This window comes from Lithobates pipiens, unplaced genomic scaffold (genome assembly GCF_037356315.1).
Source record: "Lithobates pipiens isolate NorthernLeopardFrog02 unplaced genomic scaffold, aLitPip1_a1.2 Scaffold_22, whole genome shotgun sequence".
NCBI lineage: Eukaryota > Metazoa > Chordata > Amphibia > Anura > Ranidae > Lithobates > Lithobates pipiens.
The window spans coordinates 197,463,059-197,480,574 of NW_027507784.1; the positions used below are offsets into that span (position 1 = coordinate 197,463,059).

Consider the following 17,516-nt stretch of genomic DNA (forward strand, 5'->3'; position numbering starts at 1 on the left):
CAGAATTACCGGAATCCTCTCTGCCTCCACTCTGTGAAGCCGACATGGTAGAAGTTTGAATGGAGGGAAAAGAATAAAATCAGCCGATAATGCCCCCATGGAGCCACCAACACGTCTGCCGCATCCGCCCAGAGACCCCTTGACCTGGCCACAAATCTCTGTACCTTCCGATTGAGTCAAGAAGCCAGGAGATCCAAATCTGGCGTGCTCCACCTTAGGCAAAGAAGTCGAAATACATCTGGATGTAGCGACCATTACCCTTGGTCCAGCATCTGACGACTTAGGTAGTCCGCTTGCCAGTTTTCTACACCCAGAATGTACATGGCCGACAGAGCCGGCACGCGCCGCTCTGCCCACCGCAGGATGTGAGTGACCTCCAGTGCTGCAGCCGAGCTCCTTGTTCCTCCTTGATTGTTGACATACACTACTGCTGTGGTGTTGTCCAACAGGATCCTGACTGGATACTGACCTGACGGCCCTGCAGCCTCTGACCATGTGGAGAGGCGCCGTCCGATTGCCCGAAGTTCCAGCACGTTGATCGGCAGGCAGGATTCTTCTTGGGTCCAGCAACCCTGGGTTGACAGTACACCCCAAACTCCCCTCCCCAACCGGTCAGGCTGGCATCCGTTGTGATCACCGTCCAATGAAACGCAAGGAACGACTTCCCGGACTGAAGGGCCGGCGACCTCAGCCACCAGAGCAGGGAATCCCTGACTAGATGTCTCACCCGAATTTGACAATCTAGGGACAACAGATTTGACTCATTTGGACAGGATCTCCTTTTGCAAGACTCGAGTGTGGAATGGAACATACGGTACCACCGCAAAAGTGGCTACCATGAGACCCAGGACTCGCATGCAAAAACGCAGCGACGACCACCTGCAGGACACCAACAATTTCACCGCAGCTTGAAGGGTCTGCAGCTTGTCCAAAGGCAGAAAGACTCTCGCCTCTGAGTAGTCCAGAAGCAGGCCCAGGTAATCCAGGCGCTGAGTCTGCACCAACACCGACTTCTGTAGGTTCAGTAACCAACCAAACTCTCAAAGAGTTTGCATAGTGATTGCCACATCCTCCCTTAATTCTGAGGCGGGAGCTGCTCTCAGAAGGAGGTCATCCAGGTAAACCACGATTCCGATGCCTTAGCAAAGCCAAAATTGGGGCTAGCACCTTGGTGAAGGCCCTTGATGCCGACGCCAGGCCAAAAGGGAGAGCTACAAATTGGTAGTGCTCATCCCTGACTGCAAATTGCAGAAACCTCTGATGCTTGATGTATATGGTGACATGCAAGTTTGCGTCCTTGATGTCCAGGGATGCCAGAAAATCCCACTAATGGAGTGCAGTGACCGCTGAGCAAACTGATTCCATCCTGAACCTCTGCACCTTCACAAAGCGGTTGAGGGCCTTGAGGCCCAGGACCGGACGGGCCCCTTCCCTTCTTTGGAACTACAAACAGGTTTGAGTAGAATCCCTGAAACCTTGCTGGCATCGATACAGGTACTATCACCCCGCGCAACAGCAGGTCCTGTACTGCCCCGAACAGGGCTTCCCGACGAGCCGAAAAATCCGTGTGGCGGACAAGAAAAACTATCTTGTACCCTGAGGAAACCAGTTCGCAGACCCACTGGTCGGAAAGCAGGGAGGTCCACCGGGCTTCAAACTCCCAAAGGTGACCCCCCACCCGTGAGTCGGGTGGGGGCAAACCTTCAAGCGATTTATGTCACATTTTTATATACATAGCTAACCCCATCCTGGCTAATGCATATCTGACATGTTCGATGTATACAAATATATTTTTTTCTTTAGCATGTAAAACATATTTAATATGTCCCCGTAGATGAATCATTACAATGATGGCTTCCAGGTCTCTATGCTGTGTCAGCAGTGTATGACTCGCAGTTGCGATTATGCAATTCCGAATGATGTGACGTAGGCGTTGTCCTGGCACCGCTACGTGCTCGGCACGCAACGCCGCTCCTATTCTATAGCGAGGCTTGGTTTTCCCCATGCCAATGCGATGAATGGGCGGAAGTGACGTCGCAACGCTCGGCTTGCGTTCCACCGCTTCGGCGTTTATCGCAGATGCCCGAGTTTAAAATACATACACAATCGGGACCAATTACCTATATATTTTTCAATATATTTCCAGTATTATGTTTACAAACAATTGAATGGATTAATTTTTATAAACTGGAAGCACCTCCGACAAACCGGAAGTGGCGTCAATTTCCGGTTAAACTCCACAATTCAGTTTGGGGTCACGTTTTCTATTTAAGCGTGAGGTTGTTCTTGGTGGTCCATACCCCAGATGACGTCGTAGAGGATGAAACGAGTCGGTTGAACCCTATTAACCACATCACGCTATTCTCTTGCAATACATTTGAAAAAGCCTGCTTTCTACTTCACACGAGTGCTTTTAATCTATATTTGTATGATTAAAAATATCTTAACTGGATTTGCACCATGCGCGTTTTTTCCATCATGGTTTATCACGCATGAATACATGGAGTTTTGATGATCATCCTCCTTCCCTTTATCAACCTGCTGCCCATCCTCTGAGTGTGTAAATGCCATATTGAGTGAAGCATTGGAGACTGTTCGCGGAACAGAGTCCTGCCACATTTCACCATAAAGCTTATAAAAACTTGTGAGGCATACGCCTTCCCAAGTATGTGAATTCCGGTAAGCCTCATTCTTATAGGTGATGGTGTTGACAAAAAATATTGCTTCTTCTCGGACACCGCATAGTGTTGTACTTGACTACGTGGAATTTGTCACTCTTCAAACAGACTCTTTTTTTTCACAATTTTTTGATTGTTGCTTGGTTGATTTCAACACATATCAGCTTCCTTCAGTGTTTACACTCCTTTGTGATCCAAATTAGGACTATTCACTGAGTGCATACATTGGACTATTCACTTTGTCATTTTGAGTTTTTAGTTTGCGCATAATTTGATGTATTTAAATGTATGTATTTAACTTCGTTATTTAATGTGGGTATTGAAGAATTTCCATGATTTTTGCACACATGCACATTAGCGCAACATATTTTCTTTTAAGAAAGGTCTCAAGGGCTGCCGGCAGAGGGTCCATAGGCACCGCAGGTGCAGGGGAACCAGTTGCAATAACAGGGACATCTGGGGAAGAAGCGCCAGCTTCCGATGCCATGCTGACCAACATTCGCCTGTCACCTCTTAGGGACCTAAGGCAAGTCACACAAAATGTCCACCCTCCTAGCTGCCACATACTGAGTGGCCCTGACCCAGGTACTGCGCTGTGCTGCTGCTGTGCGCTCTCCCCCGTGTCATCCACGAGGTGTGTGTGAAAAGCACGCTGTTCTAGAAGGAAACAAGCACCCAGCACTAGAGGAAAAACTACCTGAGGCTACTAGAAAATAGCCGCTGGCCGTCTCAGCACGAACATCTGAATGCGCCGAGAAACTGGCCGCCGAACTTCCAGAAAATGGCAGAAGACAAAAAACTGTCCGTGGCTACAAAAAAAAATGGCCACGGACCCAGGAAAACGGCTGCGGAGTGCGCATCGGCCTCCCCACATGTCAAACACAGCACAAACACCCCACCGTGGCACAGAAACAGGGAAGAGGACGAGCAGACCCCCAACACCCAGCATAGCCCCCTGCCAGGACCCAGGCCCCCCCCCCCCCCAGAGGACCCCTGGCCAGGTACGTGCTCTGCTCCCCATATGTCCAGTCACACAGCGGCCCATAGCATGAGGAGGAGGGAAGGGTCAGGGAGAGAAGAAAGGGAGCATGAGAAACCCCCTAGTCAACCTCCCAGGGAATGCCCAGCTGTTCCATCCTGCCAAGACAGGTGGAACCATACTTACCCCTCTCCTGCAGGGACTGGTGGACGCATTCCACAGACAGACCAAACACCTGAGCAGTACGTGGTGGCTATCTGCCATGGCACACTGTAACACAGACAGCAGTAGCCCGGTCATATGTGTGCCCCGGAGCATATAGCTCACCGGCCGCCCCTGGATCAGACGGGGCATGTCGTGGCCAACCCAGCACGTAGCTAGGGCCTGCTCATGCTCGATAGCCAGGCTGGGGAGACTACCAGGATCTATATTATCTAGCCTGTCACCCAGCCCGGCTGTTGAATGTAGATCACAGGAATCAAAAATGCAGAAAAAATAAAAAAATTCCCAAGACCGGTGGACCCACCGGGAGCCAGGTCCTTCTACAGGCAGAAAAAAACTGAGCTACTGGATGCAGTGTGAGGGGTTATAGCCAGTAGGACCACACCCTGGGTGGTACAGTGCAAGTGTTGCCATTTTTAACACTTTCTGCCTAGTCCTCTCCTAATGGGGTGATATAACCCTAAGGTCAAGATGAAGATGCTGTGTCTGTCAATGAACGAAAGAGAACTTACACTTTAGCCTTTAAAACAGCAGAGCTAAAGAAAAAAAGACATCCATCCTCCTAAAACACTAGCAAAAAGCATACTGCTGCAGGAAGGCTTATACTGTGGGCTGGCATACAGTTTTTTTTTTGTTTGCCAATGTCCAATTCTCCTTTATGTGGCTGTATATTCTGAAGGTTTAACATTATTTTGATTCTTGGCACAATAGATGAGAAATAAAGGTGGTTGTGTCCTTACCTGTATACGTTGTCAAAAGCATCTGTATACTTCCAGCATTGCTTTGAACTACAGGAAATGCTGGATTTTCTGCATCAGTTAGGCTTTCTGTATTCTTGAGTTCTAAGTGAGCTTTCTTTCTTGGGGGTTCATAGATGCTCGAGTCATTCTCAGTTTGGTCTGCGGAGACTTGTTGATCAAACTTAGGGCTATCAGTGTCTTTATTAGGAAGTGTTATGTCCTGAGAAGTTGGTTCTATTACACAATTTGCATTCAAAAGCCAGGGATTAGCATGAGTTCTTGCTACCAGCCTGACAGAGCCTCCTCCAACTTGCAGTAGTTGCCTGTGCTCTACAAGGTCCTGCAAGAAAATGCAGTATTAAAAAGGGCCATCCTTCAATGCACAAACAAGGCACTTTTAATAGTTTTTGTGCGTCATTTTTTCTCTCTCTGATATTAGAATAATAGAATACAAAAGCTTGTGATATTTGCACAGAATTTTATCAAATTCATATTTACAGGAAAAAGTAATCTTAAATGGATTTTAGTGCAAACTAGCACAATAGTATACCCATTTTTTACAGAATAAAAAAGATGGGGTTGCATAGAGTATTTAGATACCAAACATGTCAAGCCTTAAAATTGCATGCACCCCTGAAATTACAAAAAAACATGGCACCCAAAAAAGGTGACACTTTAAAAGCCATTATAGTTTATCATTTTAGAGTTATCTGGAAATTTTGTCACTATAATCAATGGCAATGATACCTCTCAGCTCTAGAGCCACCTAAATAACTTTGCTTTAACCCCTTGTATACCAAGCCATTTATAGATGTATGTTGGTAGAAGAGCGGTTATACTAAACCTGCAATGGAAAAAAACATACAGGGCTATCTCCTCTTGAAAAATCTTGTAACCTGGTTGTTACACTGATCTAATCATTTTGATACTTTCTGAATAGTATGCAGACCAGTAAAAAGGAAAATTTACATGCCATGCATCACTCAGGTCAGTGAACATATTAAGGCAGTGTGCAAGTATGATAGCCATAAGTGCTAAGAAAAAAGGTCTTTAGAGCAAGCAGATAAAGAGAATGAAATTCTCTCACAGAAAACGGTTATTTTAAATGCTACAGCGGCAACATGTGTAATGTCCCTATGACAATAGCTTTCCCCGGACACACAGCACCTTCTACAGAGACAAGAGAAATGCAAATGTGGAATTTCAGTTGTAAAAAACAAAACAAAAAAATATATAGATAGGAGAAACTAATGCACAGTGTACTAGGATTTGCAGTTCTATAAAGGCAAATAACACATTCCTGAAGTTTGTTGGGATACATATTTCTGCAAAGACGAGAAAGATTCCAATAAAAACATATGTGTAGTTTTGTGGAGCTGTGCTGGTTGGACTGTGCATTCCAATTATTTGGTACCTAAAGCATTGTGACAGTACAGTGTGATAATAGGGGTCTGTAGTTAATTCTACAGTATGTCAGTGACCATATTAGATATGAGCGAATGATGTGCGCTATCCCAATTATTAAAAAAAAAAAAAAAAAAAGAAGAAGCTGGATGGATTCCTAAAATGCACAGAATGTAACTGGATATTAACATTTATAATAGTTTGAATATTAAAGTTTAATATCCAGTTGCTTTAGGGAACCAGGAATGATTTGTTTCCCCCTATTGGAACGTGTTATATTTTTTCCCCCTTCCTCTCAATAGCAATATGATTTTATTTATGATGGTTTTCTATTTGTTGAACTTGGTCTTTTTTTTCCAACATGACACTATTCCACCCTTCTCAGTGCTGCAATCACTGAAAAAAAATCTTGCACTGGGGCACAGGTCATGGTGGAGAAACAAGCTGTACTTTCCATCTTAAACTGGCCATACATTATATAATTTTCTTATTAAATTTCCTTTAGAAATGCCTTCAACTATGTAGTGCAAGGGTCTGCCTGACTGCAGGCAAATTGAAAGTGTTTAGGTTTAACCTCATACTATATGGTTTTGGTAAATCTAAAGGAAAATTCCACAAGTGATTTGTATAATGTATGGACAGCCTTACTATATGACCTGTGCAGGTGCTTGAAGAGAAGAAACTGCAAGGAAACACCATTGCCTGTTTGATACTTAGTTATCACTACCATTGTCCTTTGTTGTTCATCATTAATGGTAATATTGTTAGTTTGTAGTCCACCTGTCAAAATTGCCCATTCACTGATTATATATTATCACAAATGCCAGTGTCACAATTTCCAATTTGTTGCTCATGTATTTTCCCAATTGGCAATGTGTTAGTACGTTAACTCACATATATATACTGTCATAATTGTCATATTAGCACATATTGTCACAACTACCTGTCCTGCATATCCATACCTGTGCCCAAATACTAGCGTGGCCACATATTGCCAATTGTATCACCCCATGACTGCCTTTCTTCCAATGCAGAGCTGCAACAGCCTGCCAGTGAAAATCTTTTCACAGCTGGCTGTATCTGCACACTGCATCTCCATTTACTTAAATAGGGTTTTTATGCCAAGCATCTTCAGTTTCAGCAGTGCAGTCATAGCTCAGCTTCCTCATTTATATACTATTTAATATTCTTCATCTCTACAAATTTAAGCATAAACCCAATCAAAAACAAATAATAAATTTAAGTGAAGTGTATTCCATTTCATCAAAACCAACGGTCATTATTCCATACTCTTACTCTTGGACCTTTCTGCTGCCTTTGATACAGTTGAACACCCCCTCCCTCAAAAAACAACTCAATTTGCTTGGTCTCCATGGCTGCACTCTGTTGGATTGAATCTTACTCATCTCATCGCACCTTCAGTGTCACTTACAACTCCACTTCCTCTTCTCCAACTCCCCTTTCCATTGGGGTCCCCCAAGGTTCTGTCCTTGGACCTCTACTATTCTCAATCTACACGTCCTCCCTGGGTCAGCTGATAAGACATAAGTGTTGTCGCCTTGTTATATGAGCTTCACCTGTGACTAATAATGGATCAATTAGGTCTCAGGTGCATATAAAAAGAACACCAGTACACTAGACCTTATCAACTGCAACTAGACCTCTGCAAACATGCCTAAGATTCACCCGGAGACAAAAGTGTTGATCATTAAGAGGCTTTAGACCAGATCCACTGCTGATGTGGCAGACACCTTCAATGTGTCTCAGCGTCAAGTTCAGAGGATAAAAAAAACATTTGAAGAGACTGGAGACGTTTTGGACAAGGCCAGGTCAAGTTCAGAGGATAGAAAAAACATTTGAAGAGACTGGAGACATTTTGGACAAGGCCAGGTCAGGCCAACCTCGCAACACAACTGCTTGAGAGGACCGTTTGTTGGCTCAAAAATCCAAGGCCAGCCCATTTTCCACTGCAGCAGAGCTCCACGAGACCTGGAGACCTGGTCACCTGAAGTCCCTGTATCAACCAGAACAGTTTGTCAGATTCTGTCTCGAAATGGCCTCCATGGTCGAATCAGTGCCCATAAGCCAGCACTAAACAAAAAAGACAATTGAAAAACCGTGTGGCATTTGCCAAGGGCCACAGCCTGCTAAAAGGATGGACTCTGGAAAAGTGGCAGAAGGTGGATTTTTCAGATGAATCTTGTGTTGAATTACACCACAGTCGCCGCAAATATTGCAGGAGACCTACTGGAACCCGCATGGAGCCGATATTTACCCAGAAAACAGTGAAGTTTGGTGGAGGCAAAATCATGGTCTGGGGTTACATCCAGTATGGGGGTGTGCGAGGGATCTGCAGAGAGGAAAGCAACATCAATAGTCCAAAATACCAAGAAATTTTAGCTACCCCTTATATTCCCAACCATAAAAAAGGCCAAATTTTGCGGCAGGATGGTGCTCCATCGCATACTTCCATCTCCACATCAAAGTTCCTTAAGGCAAAGAAGATCAAGATGCTCCAGGATTGGCCAGCCCAGTCACCAGACATGAACATCATTGAGCATATATGATGTAGGATGAAAGATGAAGCATGGAAGACGAAACCAAAGAATATTGATGAACTCTGGGAGGCATGCAAGACTGTTTTCTTTTGTTTTCTTTGCTATTCCTGATGACTTCAACAATAAATTGTATGAATCCTTGCCAAACCGCATGGATGCTGTCCTTCAACGTCATGGAAGTCATACAAGATATTAGATTTGGATCTCACAGCACCACTACTTAATTTGCTGACATATTTTTGGATTTTCAGTAAAGTTGTTCAATTTCTGTATAGGCGACAAAACTTTTGTCTTGCCAAAATTTGACCTGTTTGTCTTGATTAAATGATAAATCTTTTTTCAGTGAAACTAATTTATTTCAGTGCATTAACCCTTTCCCGCCGAGCGTACGCACATCTGCGTACTCGGCTTCCGGGGGTTATACCGGGATGATGCCCGCACCTGCAGGCATCATCCCGGTACCGTTTTTTACAGCAGGCGATTGGCTATCCAGGCATAACAACCGATGCGGCTAAAAGCCGCTGGGCTGTTATGCCGGAGGAGCGGGAGGGGACGTCCCCCCCTCCCGCCGCCTCTCGCCGCTGTTACCGGTGCTCCCGCTCGATCGGGAGCACCGATTAGAGATCCGTCGGCTCTGGCTGCTGGGGAGGAACTGGAACGAAGCCGTAATCGGCTTCGTTCCAGTCTCCTCATCGTAAACACGGAAGCGACGTCATGACGTCACTTCCCGTTTACTCGGCTGCCAATGGCGCCGGTTTTAAAAAAATATCCGGTATTCAGAATCGCCGTTTTCGGCGATCTGAATACATTGAAGTGTAAAGGAGGGGTGGGGGGTCTTTTAGACCCCCGATCCCTCCATAAAGAGTACCTGTCACTACCTATTACTGTCACAAGGGATGTTTACATTCCTTGTGACAGCAATAAAAGTGATCACATTTTTTTTTTTTTTTTTTAAACAATTTAGTCATTTAAAAAAAAATAAAAAAATAAAAAAAAAAATTTCAAAGCGCCCACCGTCCCCGCGAGCTCGCGAAGCAAAGAAAACGCATACGGAAGTCACGCCCGCGTATGTAAACGGTGTTCAAATCACACATGTGAGGTATCGCCGCGATCGTCAGAGCGAGAGCAATAATTCTAGCAGTACAGTATCACACATACTTCAACATACACTTATTTACTTGCTTATTTTTTATAGGTTCCCCTATGAGGGCCACCCCACTTCCCACACTCGTCTTTTGCTATATCCCTTATCCCAACCTGCTATGGGGGTGGTTTGTGCGTTTTGGTTGTCGCCCTTGGCGTGCTCCCTCAGCCCCGGTCCTAGGCAGTTTTTGGGTCGGCCCGACTCTCGGTGCACTTTGCCGCCTCTGCGCAGATATATTTGTAAGTCTGTGGGTTGAATGTGCATCTGTGGGGGGTTCTCCATGTCTGTACATTTGCTTTTTTTTTTTATTTTTTTTTTTTTTACTTTAAATTTCTCATTTATTTATCTACAATAAAATATTTTTTTTTTTTTTTCATTATTTTATTTTTTTCCAAAAAATGGCTGCTTATTCTATTTTTATTTCATTTCATTTTATTTTATTCTTAGGCTACCACAACGGTGTTGCTCCTGACGAGTGGCTATAAGGTCACGAAACGCGTAGAGCTTTCAACTGCCGTTTTGTGTATACAATTGTCAACAAAGCATAAACGTTCCTTTTTTCTATGGTTCTTCTCTAAATGATGCCTCTAACATGTCATGTATTTATACATAATCTGTGCTTATTGAATACTCAGTTCTTCGCATGTTTACAATTAAGTCCATGTTGGAATGTGTAAACCTTGATGAATTAGAAAACATTAATTTATAACTGTGCAATAACATGTAAATATATGATCATTTGTATTCATTAAAAACCTGCTTTTTACCAAATGTTATGCTTCTGCTCCCGTGTGCCTCATACAAAGTCCCGCCTGCTTTTTTCCCTTTTTTTAAACATTAAATCGGGATGGAGGAGGGGATGTGAACGGCCCCTATCACCTCATTTAAAGTCCCAAACAATTTCCTCTCTTTGTCAATTCTAGCAGTAGACCTCCTCTGTAACGCTAACCTGGTAACCGTAAATTTTTTTTAAAGCGTCGCCTATTGAGATTTTTAGGTACCGTACTTTGTCGTCAATCTACAAGTGCGCGCAATTATAAAGTGTGACATGTTTGGTATCTATTTACTCGGCGTAACATTATCTTTCAGATTTCGCAAAAAAATTGGGCTAATTTTACTGTTTTGTTTTTTTTTTATTCATGAAAGTGTCCCTTTTCCCAAAAAGTTGCGTTTAAAACACCACTGCGCAAATACCGTGTGACATAAAATATTGCAACAATCGCCGTTTTATTCTCTAGAGCCTCTGCTAAAAAAATATATATAATGTTTGGGGGTTCCAAGTAATTTTCTAGCAAAAAATATGGATTTTAACTTGTAAACACCAAATTCCAAAAATAGGCTTAGTCATGAAAGGGTTAAACATAATTTTGGAGGGCTTTAGCTTTTCATATGAGCTATTTCTAACACCAATTGATTAATTAAATGTCCGGTTAATAGCAGGAGTTTCTACAAAATAGAGAAGCAACAAGACTTTTGTCAGGGACTGTATAATAATAATGTAGCATAGGCCTGTGTGACAAAATATATGCTTCTTCACAATTTCAAGTGAGGCCAGCACACTTCAATAGGCTGGTGACCAGAATGGCTGATGTAAGCTTTCCACCACTAGCAGCAAACCGATTTACATCTTTAGAGATCATCCCTTCCACTATAACATATGTACACAATATTGTGGCTGATGAGTGTATAGATAACTGTTTTTACCTCCTAAAATATTGCAATTACTGTAATACACTGTAGTCATATACCGTATATACTCGAGTATAAGCCGAGATTTTCAGCCTCTTTTTTGAGGCTGAAAGTGCCCCCCTCGGCTTATACTCGAGTCATCGCTGTCTGCCTGCTCGATCAGCGTGTCGAGCAGACAGACAGCGGACATTCTACCATTCAAACGCCGCGCCTCCGCCTCCGCCTGTGATAGGCGGAACACTGAATTTCCCAGCAGCCTGTGTTCCGCCTATCACGGACATCGTCTCATCCTCGTACTACGGACGAGGATGAGACGATGTCCGTGATAGGCGGAACACAGGCTGCTGGGAAATTCAGTGTTCTGCCTATCACAGGCGAAGGCGGAGGCGCGGCGTTTGAATGGTAGAATGTCCGCCGAGGCGCCGACGAAGAGCGGGGACGGAGGCAAGGCAAGGCACGGCACGGGACGGAGGCAAGGCACGACACGGAGGCAAGGCACGGCACGGGACAGAGGCAAGGAGGCAAGGCACGGGACACAGGCTCGGGACACAGGTAGGCTGGACACACACACACACACACACACAGGGATGGATGGATACACACACACACAGGGATGGATGGATGGATGGAGACACACACACACAGGGATGGATGGATGGAGACACACACACACAGGGATGGATGGATGGAGACACACACACACAGGGATGGATGGATGGAGACACACACACACAGGGATGGATGGATGGATGGAGACACACACACACAGGGATGGATGGACACACACACACACAGGGATGGATGGACACACACACAGGGATGGACGGACACACAGGGATGGACGGACACACAGGGATGGACGGACACACAGGGATGGACGGACACACACACACACAGGGATGGATGGACACACACACACACAGGGATGGATGGACGGACACACAGGGATGGACGGACACACAGGGATGGACGGACACACAGGGATGGACGGACACACAGGGATGGACGGACACACAGGGATGGACGGACACACAGGGATGGACGGACACACAGGGATGGACGGACACACACACAGGGATGGACAGGCATGTCTCACCCTCGGCTTATACACGAGTCAATAAGTTTGCCAGTTTTTTTGGGGGTAAATTGGGGGCCTCGGCTTATATTCGGGTCGGCCTATACTCGAGTATATACGGTAAAATTTTTTTGTTTACTTGACAACTAGTATTGGCATTTATATTCTCAGAATACAGTTAGGTATGCATGAAGGCCAAATAAAAAACAAAAAACATTCAGACAGTACAAGATCCATCCCGCATGTTGTACAATGCTGTGCAAAAATCAGCATATTACAATGTCAATAAGCAATTATAACAATTTAGGGAGTTTATTGTAATTGCCCATACATAAAAGAAAATACGAATATTTTAAAGTTGTCCCAGCATTTCATATTCCTGATGTGTCACCACCTACTTGTGTTAAAAGCATCTTTTCTCTTTGTATTGCTTATTTTGTGTGAAATATCTGGTGCTCCTACCAGTCCCCCTGCTTTCCCATTTCAAACTGACCACACTGAGCATGGATACACACCCATCCCAGCATGGTCGGTTTTCTTCCTCGCATTCTACTTGAGAGCATAGCCTGCCTGTAATCTAATGGCCAGACAAGTGCTGCCCAACTGCACAGCTAATCACTCAGATTACCGCCGGGCACCCATGATCGCTCCACACAGAGACAGAACCGATATCTGTCAATATAAATAGACAGATCTCTGTGATGCCAGGGATGAGGAGAGCGATCTGTTGTTCATAATAAGTATGAACAAATCACTCTCCTCACCCAGGCCCCACCCCCCCAGGTAACATAGTTAACCCCTTGATTGCCCCCTACTGTTAACCCCTTCCCTGCCTGTGATATTTACACAGTAATCTGTGCATTTTTATAGCACTGATCACTGTATAAATGCCAATGGTCCTAAAAATGTGTCAAAAGTGTTTAATTTGTCCGCCATAATGTCGCAGTCCTGTTAAAAAAATAAAAATAAAAAAATTACCGCTATTACTAGTAAAAATTAAAAAAATGCCATAAATCTATCGCCTATTTTTTTTTTTAGACGCTATAACTTTTGTGCAAATCAATATACACTTACTGCAATTTTTATTACCAAAAATATGTAGAATAGCACCAAGTATGAACACCGATCTCTTTCCTCCCCTAGTCAGTCCCATCCCCCCACAGTTGGAACACACCCAGGGAACACAGTTAACCCCTTGATTGCCCCCTAGTGTTAACCCCTTCCCAGCCAATAACATTCATACAGTAATCAATGGCTATTTTTAGCTCTGATCGTTGTATGAATGCCAATGATCCCAAAATAGTGTCAAAAGTGTCTGATCTCACCGCCGCAATATTGCAGTACCGATAAAAAAAATCACAGATCACAGCCATTACTAGTAAAAAATAAAATAAAAAAATTAAAATGACATAAATCTATCCTTCATTTTGTAGACGCTATAACTTTTGCGCAAACCAATCAATATACTATTAATGTTTTTTTTTTGTTTTTTTTTACCAAAAACATGTAGAAGAATATATATTGGCCTAAACGAAGGAAAAAAAATTTTTTTTTCTTCATTTTGGGATATTGATTACAGCAAACACTACAAAATACTGTGTTCTTTTCAAAATTGTCGCTTTTTTTGCTTATAGAGCAAAAAAATAAAAAATAAAAGAATAAAAGCCACAGAGAGGATCAAATACCACCAAAAGAAAACTATTTGTGGGGGAAAAAAGGCAAATTTTGTTTGGGTACAACATCGCACGACCGCGCAATTGTCAGTTAAAGCGACGCAGTGCCAAAATCGCAAAAAATGGCCAGGTCGGGAAGGGGGCAAATCCTTCTGGGGCTGAAGTGGTTAACTACACACCAATCAGAAACACATAAAAAAAAAAAAGAATAGAGCATTCCAAATACAATCTAGTTCCATTTTTCTTAATTTCATTCCGTCAGGTGTGGACAGTACAAAAGCTATTTACTGATGCCAAACCTGTAAATACTGCTGTAGAGATCTAGTCCGTTCATTTTCTACATCTTCATATTTCAGAAATCTTCTTCCGAAATCCGATATTTTCATGCCAAAGTGTAAAAAAGCTTCAACTGCTGACTGAATTTCCAAAACACAAGCCACATCTTTAGAGCTGTATCCAAGGGTATGTACGCAATGATTTAGGAAAGTATCATCACTCCGGTCTTTAGTGTTGAAGAGTTCAGTAAAAAGAGATGGTAGTGAAGGCATGTCTACAATAAAGTCACTGAAGGAACCTGTAAATAAAATAAAAAAAATCCTTTGTTTATGCAAATAAAAATGTGCAGCATATAAAATATGATTTTTGTACTAACTGTAAAATCTATTTCTTGAAGTCCACTGAGAGACACAGGAAGTCAAATCTTTGGGTTATACTGTCTCCTGCAAGGAGGATTGGACAGTGGCAAAAAAAGTTCAGTTCTGTAGCAAAGCAATACTGAGAGTATGATGATAAACACAAAAAGAGGAGGACCCGTTCTCCTAAGTGGACCCCAAGAAAAGGATTTTATACTCAAGCACAAAAATCCTATTCTTCATCTTGTCCATTCAGGGATGTCAGAATGCAGCCCAAATGAGGGGTGGGGAACACAGCAAACGATTGCTGACAGGGCCAAGAAAAACAGGAAACTGGGACTGCCTAAAGCTTAGAGTTGCTTAAAGGACATTACACCCGAAGCTAGCATCTGATGAGGCAGAAACGTCCAACAGGTAAAATTTAGATAACATGTGAACAGAAGACCAGGTGGTACAGGTTGCCCAATGCTAAAAGCCCAAAAGGGACTCACAGACTTGGTGGGTGAGCCTTAAAAAAGTATTACGCCCAAACCCAAAAATGTAATATATTGCAGCTAATCAATCCTTAGATGTGGTGGCTGCATTCGTTTTTTTAGGCTTTTTTCCTCCTCTGTTTTCACCTGGTGATCTGCCCAGTAACACAACACACCAACTGTATTAGAGTGTCCCCCATCGCTGGATGAAGGAGACAGGGTCACCTTTAGACAGCAGGATTTTCATTTGGGGGGGGGGGTTGAGGGATTGATAGATGTGCTGATTTAGATACACTAATAAATTCAAACCAAACTCCAGCTCATGCTGCAGTTACAGCAACAGTGTTTTTCCTTTTAAGATAAAGGTTTTACATGAATAAATAAAACCTGATCAATGTAAGCACCCTTATCAGTGATAAATGGTTTATTTCACCACATGCTACATTTGCAGAAGAGCTTGTTCTGTTGGAAAACAACAGACTTACTAGACATGTTTATGGAGACCACAAGCTTGAACAATGGTCTGAGCGGGGCATGGCCGGAAGCGATGGGGATAGGACGCGTCTTAGCTGAGCTCCGCCGGCAGAGATAATATCCATAATCATCTGGCGCTATTAGGCTGGATTCTGGCCGGTGGACAACTCAGCTCACTCTCCATAAGTCCCCGGAGTACCTTACGCCGTGTCTCGGAACCCCAGACCATCCGTGGGTCCCGCGATCGGGCCCGAGGCCTGCATCACTCCTCGGGTGCTAGCCGCCATCTTGCGGCCTACGAGGACGCCGGAGCCTCCGCGCTCGAGTGCCGCGTGGATAGCGGCAATCTACACACACATCGTGGATCAGCGGCGCACCCGAGGCCTGGGGCAAGGATTTGGCAGCGGGGCCCAGCACCAACAGGCCGCACGCTGCGGAGGAAGATACACTGGAGGCTGAGGTAGGCGGTGGCCATCTTGGTACACCCAGTACACCATAATAGGCCCCTCACACTTCCAAAGGCAGATCCTGCCCCCCCCCCCCAGTACTGTATACCACCCAACTAGATTGCAGAGGCCCTGGAGGGCCCAGGGATGGACATGTAAATTGACTGGGGGTGCATGCACGGTCACAGGCACAATGGCAGCATAATTTCCTAGCGCCGTGCCGTCGGAACGTTTCACTTGGTGGATAAGGCATATCCCACTAAAAATCACTGTCACATCTACCCCAACCACTGCGGGCGCTATTGGGTAACCGGCGGGTATGTATAATACGCCCCGGAACCATCCCCGCAACAGATCACAACAGAAATCCTCTCCGGTCCGGGGGAAGGGCAGGATGGCGCCCGAACCGCCGGAACCTGACAATACCACACAGCACTCAGACGATAGCCTGTCACAGTTTCCCTCTAACCTAACAAGCCCTGTGGACACTAACTCTGAAGCTTTGCTACAGAAATTCCGCACCATAGTAAGGGACGAGATCACCGCAGCCTCTCGCAAACTATCTGCTGAGCTGGTGAAGGGTCTTAAAGAGCTAGGACACCGCACTAATCAGTTGGAAGAGAGGATGGACCCAACAACCATGGTACTGGAGGGACATGAGGAAGAGGTGGAGAAACTGAATGCTGAACTTATAAATCTTCAGGACAAACTTGAGGACTCATAAAATAGGGCTCGCAGAGGAAATTTGCGTATACACGGCCTCCCGGAGACCATTACAGACCTTCAGGGAACAGCTACAGCGTTCTTCCAGGAGCTTGCACCTGATATACCTACGGAACGCCTAGAATTCGACCGTATCCATAGGGCCCTCGCTCCCAAGCCAACTGAGGGCCCCCCCAGAGATGTGATCATAAAATTTCACTTCTACAGAACCAAAGAACGGCTTCTCCAAGCGGCCAGAGAATTACCAGACATTGCATTTTAGGGAAACTCCCTCCAACTGTTTGCAGATCTTTCCCCGGTCACTATCACTAAAAGATGGAATATGAAGCCCTATCTGCAAATCCTGCAAGCCAGAAACATCCGCTATAGGTGGGGGTTCCCCTTTAAACTCTCCTTTCATCACCTGGGACGTCAGTTTCACGCCTCATCTTTGCCGGATTTGAGGCGGCAATTCCAGGAGCTGCAGTTTGACCTCCCTCCTTCTCAACCCGAAGCTTCCGTGGCCCGCCAAGGTCCCTCCCGGGCCTCAACGAGATCCTCACAATCCTCTCATCCTCTCAGCATGGATCCCAAGCCCTCCGTTCTCTCAAGGCCCAGAGGTTTCAT

At 44.6% G+C, this 17,516-nt stretch overlaps 1 protein-coding gene across 2 annotated transcripts in view; it reads right to left on the reverse strand.

Annotated features, from left to right (window-relative positions):
* GTF3C1 (general transcription factor IIIC subunit 1) overlaps positions 1 to 17,516 on the reverse strand; it is a 377,991-nt gene that overhangs the window by 52,543 nt on the left and 307,932 nt on the right. Inside the window, exons 33-34 of one of the 2 annotated variants that reach the window (XM_077448810.1) lie at positions 14,462 to 14,736; positions 4,620 to 4,959 (exon numbers count right to left, since the gene is read on the reverse strand). In XM_077448810.1, the coding sequence (XP_077304936.1) occupies positions 4,620 to 4,959; positions 14,462 to 14,736 (615 nt within the window). The remainder of the gene's footprint in view (positions 1 to 4,619; positions 4,960 to 14,461; positions 14,737 to 17,516) is intronic. The other variant, XM_077448811.1, reaches the window with a different exon arrangement.